Source organism: Papio anubis, unplaced genomic scaffold (assembly GCF_008728515.1).
Source record: "Papio anubis isolate 15944 unplaced genomic scaffold, Panubis1.0 scaffold620, whole genome shotgun sequence".
Taxonomy (NCBI): Eukaryota; Metazoa; Chordata; class Mammalia; order Primates; family Cercopithecidae; genus Papio; species Papio anubis.
This window is the reverse complement of record NW_022166421.1, coordinates 1-18,931: the sequence shown is the minus strand read 5'-3', so window position 1 is coordinate 18,931 and position 18,931 is coordinate 1. Positions and strand designations below refer to the sequence as shown.

General features: G+C 43.9%; 1 protein-coding gene across 1 annotated transcript; it reads right to left on the bottom strand.

Annotated features, from left to right (window-relative positions):
- Window positions 1–304: 304 nt before the first annotated feature.
- LOC101016562 (carboxylesterase 5A) lies at window positions 305–17,494 on the bottom strand (the record flags this gene model as incomplete). The annotated part of the gene is given in 9 exon segments (XM_031662410.1): window positions 305–771; window positions 857–927; window positions 2,563–2,564; window positions 3,546–3,695; window positions 6,748–6,895; window positions 10,267–10,335; window positions 13,454–13,594; window positions 15,313–15,417; window positions 17,252–17,494. Coding segments are annotated over 9 exon segments (1,179 nt in total), but the record flags the coding sequence as incomplete, so codon positions are not given.
- Window positions 17,495–18,931: the final 1,437 nt, after the last annotated feature.

Here is an 18,931-nt window from a genome sequence, read left to right as displayed (position 1 = left end):
GTCAGCTTTCCATGGCTGAGGATACCCCATCACCCACACATCTCTCTGAGCCAGAGAAGAGACCCAGCTCAAACCCATGATGTCCAAGACATCCATACTTGGCTTGTCGCTGAAGCCCCCATGGGTTGGGGTGGTGGATTCGCATTTTGGGTAACATGCACAGACACTTTCTCTGATAGAAAGTGGGTGCTGGGGGCAGGGGGAGCATTATCAGCACAGAATTAAATTCTGCCCCGTTATCCATATTTTACATTCTGATTTTATTTCATATGAGGTATAAAATCATTATTATGACAACTAATAGGTGAGCCCTCCTCCAAATTTATTAAAGAAATCTTGTTACCTTCCAAGACAAATTGCACTTTTTGATGTCGAAAAGAATTCCATAAGGATCATACCTAAGTCCATAAAATACCAGCGAAAGCAGCTTGTTCTGCAAAGATCTCCATAGAAAGCAGCTGAACTTGGAAAGAAGCTAATGATTGCAGGGAAAAATTGAAGGAGGAGAAGGGAAACCAAAATCATAAAATGATAACTACCCAAGGAACACAAGAGAAAAAGAAAGGCTGGAGGAGAGAGAGGAAAATTAACGAGGAAAGAGGACTGCGGAGCGTGTCGGAGGCAGACAGGATCAGGGGGATGGTGCTGGTCCAAAACTCCACCCGCGGTTCTTTGAGTCTCTGTCCGAGGCTCATGTTCAAGTCTGGTTGCAGGTACTGCTCGGTCAGATTATAGGCTGGCCACAGAGGCAGGTCGTCCCCATTGGGATTCCTGGAAAGGAGAGCAGAAACAGGGGTGAGATTTTCCTCCTCACACCCCAGGCCTTGGCATGGGGGAGACCGGGAGATTCACTGACCCAGTTCGAGCAAAGGTAGCCCAGTATTTCATCATCTTCTGTCTCAGCAATTTCTCCTCCTCCGCGGGTTCCTTCCTGGAAGGAGATAATCACAAATGCTGCTGCTCTGGGTGAGGCTCAGGATGCTCTGGGGTGCATTTGATAAACCCTTTCACACCCCTCCCACTGAACCCATGCCTACCAAGTCACTGTACCCATTTCACATGCAGATACTAAAGCTCAGAGAAATGGGACCTACCCGACGGATCGCTTTTGAACGACGATCTGAGTGTCCGAGAATCTGGATCATGACGCGACGCAAATGCCGCTCGACGGAATGCCGATCGCGCAAAGCGGGAAAGCGGGTGATTTTGTTCCGGAGATTTGATTCTTATTTAAAAAGTAGAAAATCCAAAATGCAGAAAGAGCATCTAATATTCAATGAAAATGTTTTCATCTCTTCCTGTAGACACTCCAGTGACCAGCCTCAGAGGCACCTTCCCAAAGACAGGCTCTGCAGGTTCCAGGGTATAAACGACACCTTTCTACACATCTGGCAGGAGACTGACAACGGTTATACATATTGCTCTTTTATTAAAAAGACTCACTCAGGTGAGTCCCTACAGGGACAGCTCAGGGGAGTGCAAAGTCCTAGGGTTCTGCAAGGGCTATGCCTCTGCATCAGGGAACTACTTACTGTTTAAAAAAAGAAGCCCCTAACATGCTACTGTGCCTAGGAGAAACACACACCTCCATTCCTCTTGCACTTTCCCACGTCAACCTTACTCCCATCATACTTGAATGTCCTTCTGCTCAGTTGTTCCCTCCCTAAAGATCAGATCACCGAGCATCTTCTCCATGAGGCCATTCTCCAGTCCACCTGAGAAATCCACTGGTATAACTTTTTAACATCAATATCTCTCAAACCTTAGTCCCACCATCAACTTCACAAATATCCCTTCCACCGGGGCCTGAGGATTCTGCCTGTAGTGTTTCTTTTTCTGTTTTCCTTCCTTTTTTTTTATTATTATCTTTTTTTTTTTGGTGAGACAGAGTCTCTCGCCTGCTCTGCCAGGAGTACAGGCATGCAGATCCTGCAGCCTCAAACTCCCAGGATTGACAATACTCCTGCTTGGCCTCACCAGTAACTGGTACCACAAATGCATAATTTCCACCAGGCCTGCCTAATTTTTTTATTTTTGTTGAGACAGTTCTCCCTGTGTTGCCCAGGCTATTCTTGAACTTCTCTGGCTCAAGCAACTCTCCTGCCTTGGCCTCCCAAAGTGTTGGGATTACAGGTGTGAGCCACTGTACCCAGCTCTCAGAGGGCTTTTCCTAAAATAGAAATCAAATCATGTCCTTCTTCCTTTGTTCTCAGTCTTTAGGATGAAGTCTATCCTGATTACATAGCTACAACAACTGAAAGCATTCTCTCCTGCTGCAGCCAACCCTCAGCTGATCTCTCTTCACACCTCTGCTCCCAGCTGGTACTCTTTTGGTTCTTCCCACCCATTCCATCACCAGACAAGCTCCATTAATCCTCCAAACCTCCTTCTCCTCAAGACAACACCCATGCTGCATGTTATGACACAGGCTTGGGTGGGGGCAACACCCCCAAAACCCACATTAATGCATCCACAGAGAAACAGCTGGAATAGTGGGATAAATAACATGAATAAATGGAAATGAAAATGACTGATAGCCAAGCAAATCAGTTGGAGGTCCACCTCTGCTGCTGGGTGGGTTACAAAAAGCCTCTGGCTTTTGGATCTCTTCCAGGTCGGGATTGTGGATTGGGTTTATGGGCTCATTGATATAGTTGGGACCTGTGTCCCCCACCAAATCTCATGTTGAATTGTAATCCCTAATGTTGGAGACGGGCCCTGATGGGAGGTGATTGATCAGAGGGGTGGTTTCTCATGAATGGTTAGCACCATCCTTTGGTGCTATTCCTCTCATGGATAGAACTCTCATAAGATTTGTTGTTTAAAAAGTGTGCCACCTCATCCCTCTCTCCTTCCTCCTGCTCTGGGCCATGTAAGACATGCCTTCTTCCCTTCACCTTCCACCAAGATTGTGTGCTCTAAGACCTCCCGAGAAGCTGAGCAAACGCCAGCAAGCAATACGTAACTGAACGAAGTACTAATTTTTCTATTGATAACCTCATCTGATTGGTTTATTTTAGGCACCAAATATGTCATAAATTTAAGAATAAATGAGTTAACATCACAAGTAACAGTTCACAAGCCTTTACATGAGCTTATCGGGGTGCAGACCACTTGGAGCTGGAATATGTAAAACATGGTCCTTGCCTCTTAAAGCCTCAGATTGTGGCCTCATGGGATTTCTGGGAAGGGGAGGGAGGGTAAGACCCGTGGTCAAAGAAAAGGAAGAAAATGGTTCTAATATATATATATATATATATATATTTTTTTTTTTTTTTTAAATTATTTAGATTGCTTGAGCACTCTGAAGTGGCCACACCTGTAGGTTTCAGTACAAAGAGAAGCCCTCATCAAGCAACTGTCACGGTGCTTTTTCATCTTGGCTTCTAAAAATGGAAGTGAGGGCATTTTCCAGAGAAAGGTTGCATCCGCCTGTAAACCACAGAGGTGATTAAATGCCAACCCTGAAGTCCTCCGGGCTCTTGCATAGTGGTGGGGTAAGCAGGGGGCTTCATGTGAACTGTGGGGAGTGGCCAGTCCCTTACCGAACATAACAATGTCACCCTTCAGGAAGGCACCACCGAACACAAAGCGGACTTCATCAGCGTGGTCGGCTTTGACAAAAGCTGGCTTCGTGTCTTCAAAGCACTGGGGCCGGTGCCGAAACTCATAGAAGTAGACAGGTGCACCAGCATCTGAACAAAGGTCAGGGAAGGTCAGGCATGCATGCAGCGTGGAGCAGGGGGCTGGCTCTGTGTCCCCATCTATCAATGTATAGACCAAGGGGTGGGACAGCTCAGAGACAAGAGGCTACCTAAGCCAGCCTCACTTCCCCCTTCCTCATCTGAGGCTGGAATTTCCTGTTACAGCAGTGCTTATATCCCTGGTGATGAAGAGCTCACGTCTGAGAAGGCAGTAGTTCTGCTTCTCAAAAAAAGTTCTCCATATTCAACCAAGATCTACCTTGTTGGGCCTTTCTCTTGAGGTTCAAGTCTTTTACCCATTCTTGGAAAATACTTTCTTTTCATTACTGAACTGTAAGGGTTCTTCTATCTGGATATGATGATTTTGTCAAATAATTGTATTATGAATATTTTCTCCCAGTCTGTGGTCTGCCTTCTCATTTTCCTAACAATATTTTTAAGGTAAATGTACATAAGTGAAATCTGCCACTTTAACTATTTGAAAGTATATAATTCAGTGGTTTTTAGTACATTTAAGATGTTGTGCAACTATCACCAGTATTTAGGTCCAGAACATTTTCATCACCCCAAACAGAAACCTCAGACCCATTTAGCAGTCACTACACAATTCTACTTTCTGTCTCTATGGATTTGCCTAATCTGAACATTTCGTATAAGTGGGATCATACAACATGTGGCCCTTTGTACCTGACTTCTTTCACTTAGCATAATGTTTACAAGGCTCATCTGTATTGTAGCATGCATTCGTATTTCATTTCTTTTTATGGCAAACTGATAAGCCATTGTAAGTATATACTGAATTTTGTTTATTGATTCATCAATTGATGAACACTTGGGTTGTTACCATTTTGGCCTATAATGAACAAGGGTGCTATGAACATTCACATACAATTTTTTTGAGTATACCCCTAGGACTGGATTTGCTAGGTTATATGGAAACTATGTTTAACTTTTTGAGGAATAGCCACAGCATTTTTCCACAGGGGCTGCACTGTTTTATGTTTCCAACAGTAGTTGAGAGTTTTGGTTTCTCTATATCCTTCACACTTGTTCTTATTCTTTTTCTTTTTTAAAAAAATTATAGCCACCCTAGTATATAACACATACAAAAGAATAAAGGTAGATTCTTCCCTCATACTATATAGAAAAACTAACTCAAAATGGATCAAAGGCCTAAATTTAAAACTAAAATTGTAAACCTTTATAAGAAAATATATAGGTTAATTTCCATACCGTTGAATTTGGCGGTGGATTCTTAGATATGACACCAAAAGCACAATCAACAAAAAACTGGATGAATTATATTTCATCAAAATGAAAAACTACTGTGCAACTTTGGTGCATTATCAACAGAGTAAGAAGGCAACCCACAGAATGGGAGAAAATATTTGCAACTCATATATCTCATAATATCTCGTAAGGGATTAATTTCTACTACATATATATATATGGAACTCTTAAAACTCAACAACAAAAAACAACTCAATTCAAAAGTGGGCAAGGGTCTTAAACAGACATTTCTCTAAAAACATATATACAAACGTCCAATAAGCACATGAAAAGATGCTCAACATCTCTAATAATTGGGAAAATGCAAATGAAAACCATAATAAGATACTACTTCAAACCCATTAGAATAGTCATTATTTAAAAAACAGCAACAGAAAATAACAAATGTTGGTCAAGATGTCGAGAAATTGCAACCCTTGTGCATTGCTGGTAGGAATGTAAAATGGTTCAGACACAGTGGAAAACACCATGACAGTTCTTCAAAAAAATTAAACATAGAATTACATATGATCCAGCAATTCTACCTCTGGCATATACCCCAGATAACTGAAAACAGAGACTTGAACAGATATTTCTACAACTGTGTTAACTGCAGCATTATAGTCAATAGCCAATTGTAGCCAATAGCCAATTGTTCATTGCACAATAGCCGAAAGGAGGAAACAATGCAAATGTCCATTAATGAATAAATGGATAGACAAAATGTGATATATACATACAATGGAACATTATTCAGCCTTAAAAAAGGAGGAAATTCTGATGTATAGTACAGCATATAGGAATCCTGAGACCTTATGCTATGTGAAATAAGCCAAACAAAAGGACAAATATTGAATGATTCCATTTACATTGAGTAACTAAAGTCACTAAAGTAACTAAAATGTCAGTCATAGAGACAGAAAGTAGAATGGTGGTTACTGGGGTCTGGGGGAAGGAGGAGTGGGGAGTTATTTTTAATAGGTACTGATTTTCAGTTTGGGATGATAAAAACGTTCTGAAGATGTATAGCGGTGATGGTTGTACAACAATATGAATGTACTTAATACCATTGAACTATACACTTAAAATGTTTAAAATGGGAAAGTTTTTATTAAGCATATTTACAATTTTTAAAATGTAAAAATGAGTGTGCCATTTCATTTATAAATATTTACGAATTTTCCAGATTTCCTTTTGTTATTGATTTCTAATTTCATTCCCTTGTGGTTGAAGAAGATACTCTGCATGATTTCCATCCTTTTACATTTATTGGGATTTGTTTGATGGCCTAACATATGGTTGATTCTGGAGGATGTTGTATGTGCACTTGAGAAGAATGTGGAATCTAATGTTATGGGGTGGAGTATTTGTCTGCCTTTACAATAGTTGAATTGAAGTCTATTATTTTAAGAGCTCCATTACTCCTTATAGCCAAAATGTTTGTTCCATTACTATGTATGGCTAAGATGCTGGGGAAGACATTTCTAGAAAGAAGAAATCCCAGGGGACAGTGCCCAGAAAATTATAGGGAGATGAGAATTTTCTACATGGTCCTGAAGAAGGGGAAGAAACAGAAACAACTGATCAGCATTCCCAAACTCTGAAAGGCAGGTGAATGACACAGGTCCCCATGGCACGTTCCCATCCAGACACAGACACCCTCTCTGTGAGGGAACAGAGGCAGAGGAGGCAGCCAGTCAGTAGACAACATGGATCTCTGTGGCCACCAGTCTGGCTGGGCTGTGGTCCTGGAGCGGGGTGCTCAGAGATTCACTTCTGTGATATCAAGCTGTGATCAGTGCAGGGACCACAAAGAACACATCTCCAAGCAAGTCCAGAAGACTGTCTCGGATTTCAGTCAGGGAGTGCTTGTCATGGAAGTATTCATTAGTCACAAGGTACAAATACTGAGGCGGGATGTGCTGTAAAAAAAAATCTTAGTCATAGGAGATCCAGGTCAACCACAATGATCTACACGTTAAACACTCACCTGTGCAGGTATGATTCTGAATGCTTTACCCACATTGCTTTATTTAATCCACACAGCAACCCTATGATGCAAGTATCAAAACTAGCCCCATTTCACAGATTAAGAAACTGAGGCTTAGAGAGGTGAAGTGGTTGGGCCCCAACTGGAAGAACCATGATTCTTTCACAAGTCTATTTGCATCCAAATCCCATGCTCCTGACCACAGGCCTTTCTCTCTCATGTCTCAGAATGAGTCACTGCTGGGCAGAACTGGCTGCATCATCTGTGGAGCTCAGTGCAAAGTAAAAACATAAGCTCCTTGTTGAAAAAATCATTAAGAATTTCAAGATAGTGACAAGGGAGCATTAAACCAAATGTAGGACCCTTCTGAGCAACAAGGTCCTCTGTGACTACACAGGCAGAACATCCATGAAATCAGCCCTGCTCCTGGTACCAGCACTGCCTCCAGCCCTTAGCTATTATCTTACCTAAGCTAGTTGGTCTCTTGGAGCCTCAGTTTCCTCATCTGTAGGGATGTAGAGGATTATATGAGATGTGAAGAGAGAAGTATGCTGCTTGGCCCAGAGTAGGTATTCAGTCCTGTTGGTTCCCCCAGGCCCCATTGCTGAGTGCCTTAATAGGACATTCAATGCTTCCTTGACCTGGCACCAGCCTGCCTCCCAGGCTTCTCCCTCTCAACTTCCCCCAGGCACTAATGGTAGAGAGTGCATGGTAAATTCCATGAAGATTCAGGGATCTGGTGCTGTAGGAAATGCTGGAAAGGTGTTGTAGCTCAAACTCCTACCACTAAGACAGCAGCACAGCCCTTGATGGGTTTCTTCCTTATTTGGAGGCGAGACAGTGTACACCACATTGGAGAATGCTGCTCAGACTTGTTTATCGGGTCCTCAGGAGGCTGGTGGTTTTTAATCAGGCCAGAGCAAGGGAGGCCTCTGCAGTAGGTCCAGTTTATGGTGTAAGGGCCTGGCCTCTTTGGCCATATAACCAGCAGAACCCATAGTGCTGGAGGTGTCCAAGGTGGGTATAGATGCTGTGTGGAGTCTCAGGTGAGTCCCCATAGGACAGTCAGAGTGCAAAGTCCTAGGGTTCTGGGGTAAGGCTATGCCTTCTGCATCAGAGAACTACTTACTGTTTAAAAATCAGCCCCTAGCATGCTACCGTGCCTAGGAGAAACACATGCCCTTCCATTCCTCTTGCACTTTCCCGCACAACCTACTTCCCACTCTACTTGAAATGTCGTTCTGCTCAGTTGTTCCCCTCCCCTAAGGCTCAGATCAATGAGCATCTTCTCCATGAGGCCATCTCCAGTCCACCTGAGAATTCCACTGTATAAATTATAACATCAATGTCTCTCAAACCTTAGTCCCAATTCATCATCAGACAGCTGCAACTCGTCAAACATCCCTCCACCGGGGGGGCCTGAGGGATCTCCGCCTGTAGTGTTTCTTTCTGTTTTCCTTCTTCTTTTTTTTTTTTTTTTTTCTTTTTGAGACAGAGTCTCTCACTCTGTTGCCAGGCTAGAGTATAGTGGCGAGATCCTGCAGCCTCAAACTCCCAGGCTCAACAATCCTCCTGCTTGGCCTCCCAAGTAGCTGGCACCACAAATGCATACCACCAGGCCTGCCTAATTTTTTTTACTTTTTGTAGAGACAAGGTCTCCCTGTGTAGCCCAGGCTATTCTTGAACTTCTGGGCTCAAACAATCCTCCTGCCTTGGCCTCCCAAAGTGTTGGGATTACAGGTGTGAGCCACCGTGCCCAGTTTCAGAGGGCTTTTCCTGAAATAGAAATCAAATCATGTCCTTCTTCCTTCTGTTCTCAGTCTTTAGGACGAAGTGTATGCTCATTACATAGCTTACAACAGATGAAAGCATTCTCTCCTGCTGCAGCCAACCCTCAGCTGATCTCTTCACACCCTCTGCTCCCAGCTGGTGCTCTTGGTTCTTCCCAGTTTATCCACCCACCCATTCCATCACCAGACAAGCTCCATTAATCTTCCATAACGCTTCTCCCCAAGACAGCTGCCTGTCCCCTTCTGTGTGCACCACAGAGCCTTGGACATTGCTGTGCTTCGTGTGTACTGTATTGAAGTGTCTTGTCATCTCCGTCTACCCCATATTGCATCCCAGTGCCCAGGGAATGCAGGGGCATGTGGACTCTCACTAAACATGTGTTCCATGGACAAGTGAACAAAATGAATATTGGCACTGAGTCCACACTGAATAAACGTTTATGGAAAAAGAGGAAGATGGAAAAAGGAGAAAAGAAAGGAAGGAAAACAATCCATCTCTATATCCTAGTGTCTAGAGTAAGACCAGATACTGCTAAGTTTGTGCAGTGAACGAATGAATGAGTGATGGAACAATAAATGAGTGAATGAATGAGTAAATGACTGGTCTTGCCAAAGCCTGGCCTGATGCCTGGCTGGTGTGTGGTGAATACAGGTCCCTAGTCCTGTGTGTGTTTCAGCATTCAGAGCTTTTCAGACTGTAGGTAGATAATGTAGCACCCATGCTGCATGTTATGACACAGGCTTGGGGTGGGGGCAACACCCCAAAACCCACATTAATGCATCCACAGAGAAACATCTGAAGAGTGGGATAAATAACATGATAAATGTGTGGGAATGAAAATGACTGACAGCCACAAATCAGTTGAGGTCCAGTTCTGCTCCTGGGTGGGTTACCCCTCTGGGTTTTTGGAGCTCTTCCAGGTCAGGGATTGTGGATTGGGTTTATGGGCCTATTGACATAGTTTGGACCTGTGTCCCCCACCAAATCTCATGTTGAATTGTAATCCCTAATTTTGGAGACGGGGCCTGATGGGAGATGATTGGGTCGTAGGGGCAGTTTCTCATGAATGGTTAGCACCATCCCTTTGGTGCTGTTCTCATGACACAGCTCTCACGAGTTTTGGTTATTTAAAAGTGTGTGGCACCTCATCCCTCTCTCCTTCCTCCTGCTCTAACCATGTAAGACGTGCCTTCTTCCCCTTCGCCTTCCACCAAGATTGTAAGTTTCCTGAGGCCTCCCGAGAAGCTGAGCAAACGCCAGCATCATGCTTCCTGTACAGCCTGCAGCACCATAAGCTAATTAAGCCTCTTTTCTTTATAAATTATCCAGTCTCAGGTATTTCTTAATAGCAGTGCAAGAGTGGACTAATACACCTGTGCTTAGTAAAGGTCTATTGAATGACTGAGTGAGTGAGGAGTGTCTGTGCCCCTGGCCTCTCCCGCTGAGTGTGACCCAGGGCTATCTGTTAAGTGCATGTGTCTCTGGAGTACTGCAGCCTCCCAAGTTACTTACCAGGATGTTTTGTATCAGATGGAGGGCAAGGGACTTGTTGGAGCCACTGAGGATCTCAGGTGCCTCCTTCTGTGGAGAGAAGCAGTGCCCTCTGTAAGCCATCTGGTCATCAGAAGGTAAACCCATCTCCCTGAGGGCATGGGCAGCCAACTTTCACAGGAGAAGCTGGGTAAGGAGCCCTCGAGCCCAGGCAGCCACATGTGGAAGTGGCCTCAGGTCAGATAGTTAATTTCTTCTCACTTTTGATAAAAGGCAGCTGTTCCCTGTCATTCCACCTGCAGCCTTGTGGGGCCTGAGTGGTTACCTTGTGAGAAGGCTCCCATTATGGGCTAAATTGTGGCCCCCTCAAAATTCACACATTGAAGCCTTAACCCCCTGCATTTCAGAATGCAACTATTTGGAGATAGTACTTTTAAAGGGGTGATTATGTTAAAATGCAGCTGTTAGAGTGGGGGGCGCCCTAATCCAATCTGGCTGATGTCTTTATGAGAAAAGAAAGTTTAGACACACAAAGCGATATCAGCACCTTGATCTTGGACTTCCAGTCCCTAGAACTGTGAGAACATAAATATCTGTGGTTTTAAGCCTCCCAGTCACTGATGACATTATGGTAGCCCTGACTGCCTAGAGGCTAACGGCGGACATCAAGTTCAAAGAGAAGCCAGAAAATTTCCAAACTGGTGTTTGTTGTTCTCCTTCTCAAGACCTTTGTGGGTGGGGCCTCTGAGAAGACACAGTGGGAGGTCAGGCAGTGGCAGTGAGGCTGGTGGCTGAAAACACAGGCTCCCTGCACTGCCCTCACCAGCTGAAAACTTGGCAAGGGACTCAACTCTTCCTGCCTCAGGCTCCTCATCTGTAAGACGGAGTTTGCAGCAAGTACCTCTTGCGAGGGTGGTGATGAGAACTCAGTGAGTTGATATTTGTAAAGCTCTTACAATCGGAACATGGTAGGTAGTAAGCACTTCATGTGATTATTTGTTAAATTACCATGTTCTGGCAAAATTACAGCTTTAAAACTTGAGGCGTCAGAAACAATATCCATGTGGCAAATGAATTTTCTTGGTATGTTTTCTGCTGAAAATCTTGGGGTAATGAATCACTATGGTGGATACTTAAATGAATACTAGGGCCGTACCTGTCTCCTGGAATCTCAGGGAACCCTCAGAGTTATTTAAATTACCCACAAGCATATTTTAACTACTAAAAACCTTCTCTGTACATTAAGGAGCTGGAATTTGTTTCTCAGGGATTTCCTGTGGTCTCTAACAACTTGCAGTGGGTTTAACTGCAAATTCACATGGAATTTCAGCACCCACACAGGATTTTCAGCTCTGCAAATTCTGTCACTTGAATAACTCCAATATCTAGCATTTACTGAGCACTGACTGTATGCCAGGTTATTTGATGTACACCTGTGAGGCACGTGCTAAGATGAGCCCTATTTCACAGAAGAAGGAGTGGAGGCTCAGAGAGGGTGGGCCACTCCCCTAATATCACACAGCAGGTAAGCAGAGAACTCGGCATTTAAAGGCAGAACCTAGGCTTGGCACTGGCCCACGCCTATAAACCCAGCACTTTGGGAGGCCAAAACAGGTGGATCACTTGAGGTCTGGAGTTGGAAACCAGCCTGGCCAACATGGTGAAACCCTGTCTCTACTGAAAATACCAAAAAAAAAAAAAAAAAAAAATTAGCTGGGCATGGTGGTGGGTGCCTGTAATCCAGCTACCCAGTAGGCTGAGGCAGGAAAATCACAAACCTAGGAGGTGGAAGTTGCAGTGAGCCGAGATCACACCACTCCACTCCATCTCGGCAACAGAAGACGACTCTGACTCAAAAATTAAATTAAATTAAATTAAATTAAATTAAAATGGCAGAGCCTAAATACATAAAAATTATACACCACTGTCTCTTTACTAGCCGGGAGATGTTGGAAAGACGCTTTAGCTGCTCTGAGCCTCAGTTTCTTTAAAATAGGGAAAATCCGCCTGTTTTCAAGTTGTTGCTTGGATGGCCTGTGCTTGGCACTGGAAGTTACTGGGGAACTGGTTACAGTAGTTACGGTGGTGGTTGTCATCACTAGCACCTGCCTTCTTCTTTCTAACACACACCCAAAAAATCACTGAAAAGCCTTACTTAAGCCATGAACTGTGATTCAGTGGCCTCGTCTGCAACATGAGGACAAAAATCCCTAGTCCTACTTCAAAACATTGTCCTGGAGGTCAAATTAATAATGGTAGAACATGCTTTCACAACTCAATGAACTCAGGACTCTGGTTCTAGACAGCCACCAGCTAGCTTTGTAATCTGATGAACCTCTTTATTTTTTAACCCTATTTTGTCCAGGTTAAAATGCGGAGGTCAATCTATATAAATGAGCTTCAACAGTATTAGGAATTTGAACTATCCACTCTTCCACAGATGAAAAGTTTATTTCCAATGAAGAGAGTCTTGCTAACACATGGAATCAAAAAATCATGGGTCTTTCCCAGCACCTGGGCCTCAGCTCAACAAACTCTCCCTAGAAGAGCCTTTCCTGACCACCTGTTATCCTCTCTAAGGATACCTTCTCTCCTCACTTGTGTCCTTCATAGCATCAATCACTCTCTGAAATCATCTTCTCAACTTCGTGTCTCATCTGTCTCTCCCCACCAGAGTGTAAGCTCCCAGAAAGCTCGTATGCTCAGTTTTTATAAGTCTCTAATAAATGCTCAGTACATACTTGTTGAATAAATAAAATGATTTAACAATTTTGCAACTTATACAACCTTAGCATTCTCGGATGTCAAAATGTCAGAACCAAGGCTGGACATGAACAGTTTAAAGGACTGAAGTTTTTCAAACCTATTTGAATGCCAGCTCTGAAGTGGTAACTGCATTTTTTGGAAACGATCATTTATAACGTTGTCTGAACAAAGACGAAATGGACCCATCTCCTCTTTCCTTTTTATATAGTTGTTTCTTCCACCCTAAGCCTCATCACATGAGGAGGAAGGCAGACACTTGTTGTGACTTGACTGGTCCTCACTTGCCCTCTTTCAGAGAGAGGAAAGGTGATCACTGTGTGCTCGGCTGGTGGGCTTCAGCATTTAAAACACCTGTTGTCATCTGTGGAAATGCCCAGCTGTTGAAGCCAAGAGCTGCATCATGGTTTGAGAGAGTGGCAGCATGGACAGCCAGAATTCTTACCATAGGCAGCGGGAAGCCACACTCAGGGTTATTGACTCCGATGATGGAAGGAATTGCTTTAAATGCTTTCTGAGACAATAGACATAGAGGCTCATTAGGAAAGAAAGCACCATCAACCACTAGAGTGAAAGGCTTTGTTTTCTGCAATAAGGAAGAAAAAAAAATCATCAGCAATTTCTGTTCACAAAATCTGCTGTCCCAAATCTTGACCAAGCAAAGCCAACATAGTCTAGCACTGGTTTAAATGCACTTAAAAAGTAAAAACAAACACTATGGGCCCAGCTCAATATATCAGTCCCTGGCAGCTTTGCCACGTACTTGGGCCAGGGGGCTAAACTTGTCTGTGTCTTATTTTCTCATCTGCTAAATGGGAATAATAATAATATCTACCAAGAAAAACAGTGGCCTGTGATATGATATGGCTGTGTCCCCACCCAAATCTCAAATTACAGCTCCCGTAATTCCCACATGTTGTGGGAGGGACCCGGTGAGAGGTAATTGAATCATGGGGCAGGCCTTTCCCATGCTATTTGCCTGATAGTGAATAAATCTTATGATATCTGATGGTTTTATAAAGCAAGCTCCCATGCACAAGCTTTTTTTTTTTTGCCCACCACCATGTAAGATGTGCCTTTGCTCTTCCTTCAGCCTCTACCATGATTGTGAGGCCTCCCTAGCCACGTGGAACTGTGAGTTTCTTAAACCTCTTTCCTTTATAAATTACCCAGTCTCAGGTATGTCTTTATTAGCAGCTTGAGAAGAGACTAATACAGCCTAGCCCAGAGATTCTCAAAGTGTGGTTCCTAGACCAGCAGCATCAGCATCATCTGGGAACTTGTTATAAATGCACATTCTCAGGCCCACTTCAGGCTCCTCAATAAGAAACTCTGGGGTGGGGGTGTAGCCCAGGAACCTTCTTGTAGCTGGTCCTCCAAGTGATCCTGATGCATATTCAACTTTCAGAACTACTGGCCAAATGCAAAGGGAAAAACTATGGTAGATGGAGTGGTCAGGACTGTAGGGGTTGGTGTGAACATCTTCCTCAGGTGTCTCCCTGAGAGACAGTGTCTTGGACATGCCTGGATATTTTTTGGGTCTCAGAAAGCAACACTCAGCCCTAATCATGGTTTCCTTAGGTTTCTGTTTTGGAATTTGGGTAGAAAGGAGCACATGAAAGAGTTTGACACAACATTAAGTCCAGGACTTATTATCCATCTCACTGAGTCTAGCATGGATCAGAATGGACATTCAGTAAACACCATATAACTAGCAAATGTTGAAATCTGAAAGATAACCGTCTTGTTTGGTCAAAGACTGTCATCAAAGAGTCTCAAGATTGGAAGGGACATAAAGATTACCCGGTCCAATTATCTGTCACTGATTGAAAGTTTGTCAGAGGTCAGCTAGATTTTGCTTGAATACCTGGAGAGGTGGGCATCTCACTACCTTCTAAAGGAGCCCAGTCATTTTCCAGACAATTGAGGTCTTGAAAAGTTTTCAGTTATGCAGAACTAAAATGACTTCCTAATAGAACTTCCAGCTCCTGATTTTGACTTCAGCTTCTGGAAGCATGCGTAACAAGGGTGGTCCCTCTCTCCAGTGAGATGCTTTCAGGGACTTAGAGACAAGCCTTGTACTTTGCTGAATCTTCTCCAGGCTAAGTGGCACCCCTGCCCCAACAATGTTCTTAAATTACCTACAAGGGTTCTATACCCCTACTTGTTTTTTTTTACATCTGTTATCCCCAATCCTCCTCTTTTCAATGTTCCAAATCCAAATAAATAACAGAGGCATAGGATTTGTTCATCTCTCCATTCAAAGGGCAAGTCTCCCTCCAAAACTGCCCCTTCTGTCCTCACCTGGCTGAGGGTCAGCAGCTCCTTGGAGGATTTTGTCCTCAGGCACCTCAGCAGGTCCTCAGAGTCTGACGCATCGTTCCCACAGAAATGTGCAACCACTTGCAGCTATTTTGCAGAGAAGGGTCAGGTTAGAGCATGATATTGGAATCATCTAGGAAAATGGAAGCTGGAAAATGCCCTCCAATCAGACACAGGTTTGTCCTCCATATATGAGTCCATCCTGCCACCCCTGCCTAGCCCCAGGCCCCTATAATGGAAGTTGCACATGGCGAACAGGTTACCACTGCATCACCCTCACTCTCTTGCCTGGCTCTCCTTGTCATCTTTAGTGAACACCACAGCTGGGGATGGGAGTTTGCCAGTCTGTGACCATGGAATGGAATCAACGTTCACGGTCACAAAGAGATCAGTCCTGTGAGCTTGGCTGCATTGGTACTTGGCCCCTCCAGAGTCTAGAAGCCCAATCTTGAGGTGCTAAATGAAGACAGAAACACCAAGAGCGAGGAGCAGCTTTGCAAGCTCCTTCATTGTCAGTAGAGGCAGGGCTCCAGATCAGATTCTTAGCTTGTCAGCCCTGCCCAAGCCCCAGGCCCACACACAGCCTGGAATGTCCTACCTGTCTTTTTCCTGCCTCTATACCAATCCTCCTCATTCTATAAGGCCTATGTCCTTCCCTCCACGATGTCCTTTCAGGGCATTGCACTCCCCAGAAACCCCTTCCTCATCCAATCTCCTATAAGCTCGATGTTCCCCACCTTCCATGCCTGGCCCATTGCTGAACACCTGCTTTCCTTGTCACTGAACCTTCCATATTTGTAGAACTCGCTCCCTGAAAGTGATGGTTCTCAATCTTCTGGGAGTCATGGATACTCTGAGAATCCAATCAAAGTCACAGACCCTCTCCCTGGGAAAACGTGCAAGCATGTGGAGTCTGGCACAATTGTGGGACCACTTCCCAAACCTATCCATGGATTCCAGGATTTAATCCTGTCCAAGGAGAGGTGATAAAAAGATTAGATTGCCCTCAAGTTTAGGATGTGCTTTCTCCACTGATAAATCCCAGAGCTCTAACAGAGCAGGGAAAATAGTGGGCACCCAGTGATGTGTGTCAAATGAATAAATATATGCCCAAACTGAAAATAGTTTTATGGAGAATGTTACCAAAATCAACATTTCTGTTTATTGAGGGTATTTTTTTTACAATTTTATAACTCTATGTTACGACTCTTGGTATATACTGTTACTTTCTGTAAGATGTTTAGGAAAATTTACCACAAAAATGATTAATACTCAAGAGAAAGCTCCACAGCCCAGTGCTTAATTAATATGCATTGAATGAAACAGCTCATTCGTTAACTCATTCATTCAGAACACTTATGGCTGCCTGATATATACCAAGTATTATGCTGGGGGCCTGAAGGACAGAGAGATCCTGGTCTCTAGGGCCTCACGATCTAGTAGATAATTAGGACAAGAGACAGATGAGAAATATCGTGTGATAGATGCCTCTTATAATCCCAAGCCAAACAACACTAATCAGTCACAGCGTTATTTCCCACTGAGCTGGAAACAGCCTCTGAATCTTTCTTAACATAATGCCCTGGGTATCCATTCCCAGCAGAGTAGTGTAGGCACAGAAGAGCTGTATAGGATACAGGGCACTGAGTTATATATCACAAGCAAAGAATCACGGGTAAGATGTAAGAACCATAACACACATACACACACACTTGTGCACACCAGTGGTGTGGCATTGTGTAGCTAGTTCCATTTCCTGTGGAACCAGACATTTCATGGAGGAATAAGGTTTACCTTGGGCCAGCATGAGGTTCCTTGGGCATGGTACTAAGGAAAGCCAAACACATGGTGAGAAGGGGCCTGACCACATTCTCTGCTAACTGAGGAGAGGAAGCTGGCAAGGTGTTAACAGTATACATATGTCCTCACTCTTCTCATAATCATAGGCCTTCAGGTAAGGGATGATGGCCGCCCCACTCTCCATGACGGCTTTGTGGAATAAGCCTTCGGCCATGGGAGACAGTATCTGGAGAGAGAACACAGAAGACCCAGGAAAGGTTACTCCCCAGCGACACACATACCATTCACTCCTCTTCAAAGAAAACTTCCCAGGAAGCCTCCTTAAAAGCTCTAAGCTTAGAGGGGAAAAGCCCTGGTTTGGGGGTTAAAGGACTAGCTGTGAAGGTTTGGGCAACTTACTTAACCTCTCTGAGACCCTGGTTCTTTATGGACTTTGATGTCAAATATTCAGACATGTGATTTCTAGCTCCTTCACTTCCTAGCTAGTTAACCTCAGGCAAGTTGCTTAATATTTCTTTTTTTTTTTTTTTTTTGAGATGGAGTCTCACTCTGTGGCCAGGCTAGAGTGCAGTGGTGTGATCTCAGCTCACTGCAACCTCCAACACCCAGGTTCAAGTGATTCTCCTGCCTCAGCCTCCAGAGTACCTGGGACTACAGGGGCATGCCAACATGCCCAGCTAATTTTTGTATTTTTAGTAGAGATGGGGTTTCACCATGTTGGTCAGAATAATCTCAATCTCCTGACCTCGTGATCTGCCCACCTCAGCCTCCCAAAGTGCTGGGATTACAGGCATGAGTCACTGCACCCCGCCAAGTTGCTTAATATTTCTAAGTATCTGGTCACTCCCCTGTAAAGCTGGAGTAAAAATTGAGCCCGTATCACAAAACTGTTGTGAAAAGCAGAAGAAGGAATAAACATAGAACTCTCCACACAGGGTCTGGTCCAATTTTGCTCATGAAATAATGGCTGTTATCATATATGAAAAATTAGGTTAATACAATCCACCTTAGAAGGTAATTTTGAAGATGTAAAAAGACCACAGATATTGTCAAGTGCTATTCAGCAGAAGCTTTCTTAACTCACCACCATGTCACTGATTGCTGCAATTAACTTGCCAACTGATGCCAAGGAAATGCTGACCACTGAGCCAGTGGGCCTTTTTCTAGCACCTCTGTGCATTTCTCTTCTCACCAGTTTCTTGGCAAGAATCAGGTTTGTTCACTTCCAAACCCGTTTTGTCGTTTGCACTTGTTATTGTAATTACATAATCAATGAAATATCATGAGAACAAATGAACTGTATGTGTAAAAAGAAAATCAAATTATGTCTGGAAAAAAATTCTTGATAAAAGATAGTAAAAAATATTGCATCGGGCCAGGCATTGTGACTCACGCCTATAATCCCAGCACTTTGGGAAGTCAAAACAAGAGGATCACTTGAGCCCAGAAGTTCAAGACCATTGTGGGCAATATAGCTAGACCTCATCTCTAAAAAAAAAAAATTAGCTGGGCAGCTGGGCGAGGTGGCGCATGCCTGTAGTCCTAGCTCCTTGGGAGGCTGAGGCAGGACGATTGCTTGTAACCAGGAGTTTGGGCTGCAGTGAACTATGATCACCCCACTTCTTACCAACCTGCACAACAGAGTGAGACCTTGTCTCAAAAAAATATATTGCTGTCACCGGGCACAGTGGCTCATGCCTGTAATCCCAGTACTTTGGGAAGACAAGGCAGGTGGATTACCTGAGGTCGGGAGGTTGAGACCAGCCTGACCAACAGGGAGAAACCCTGTCTCTACTAAAAA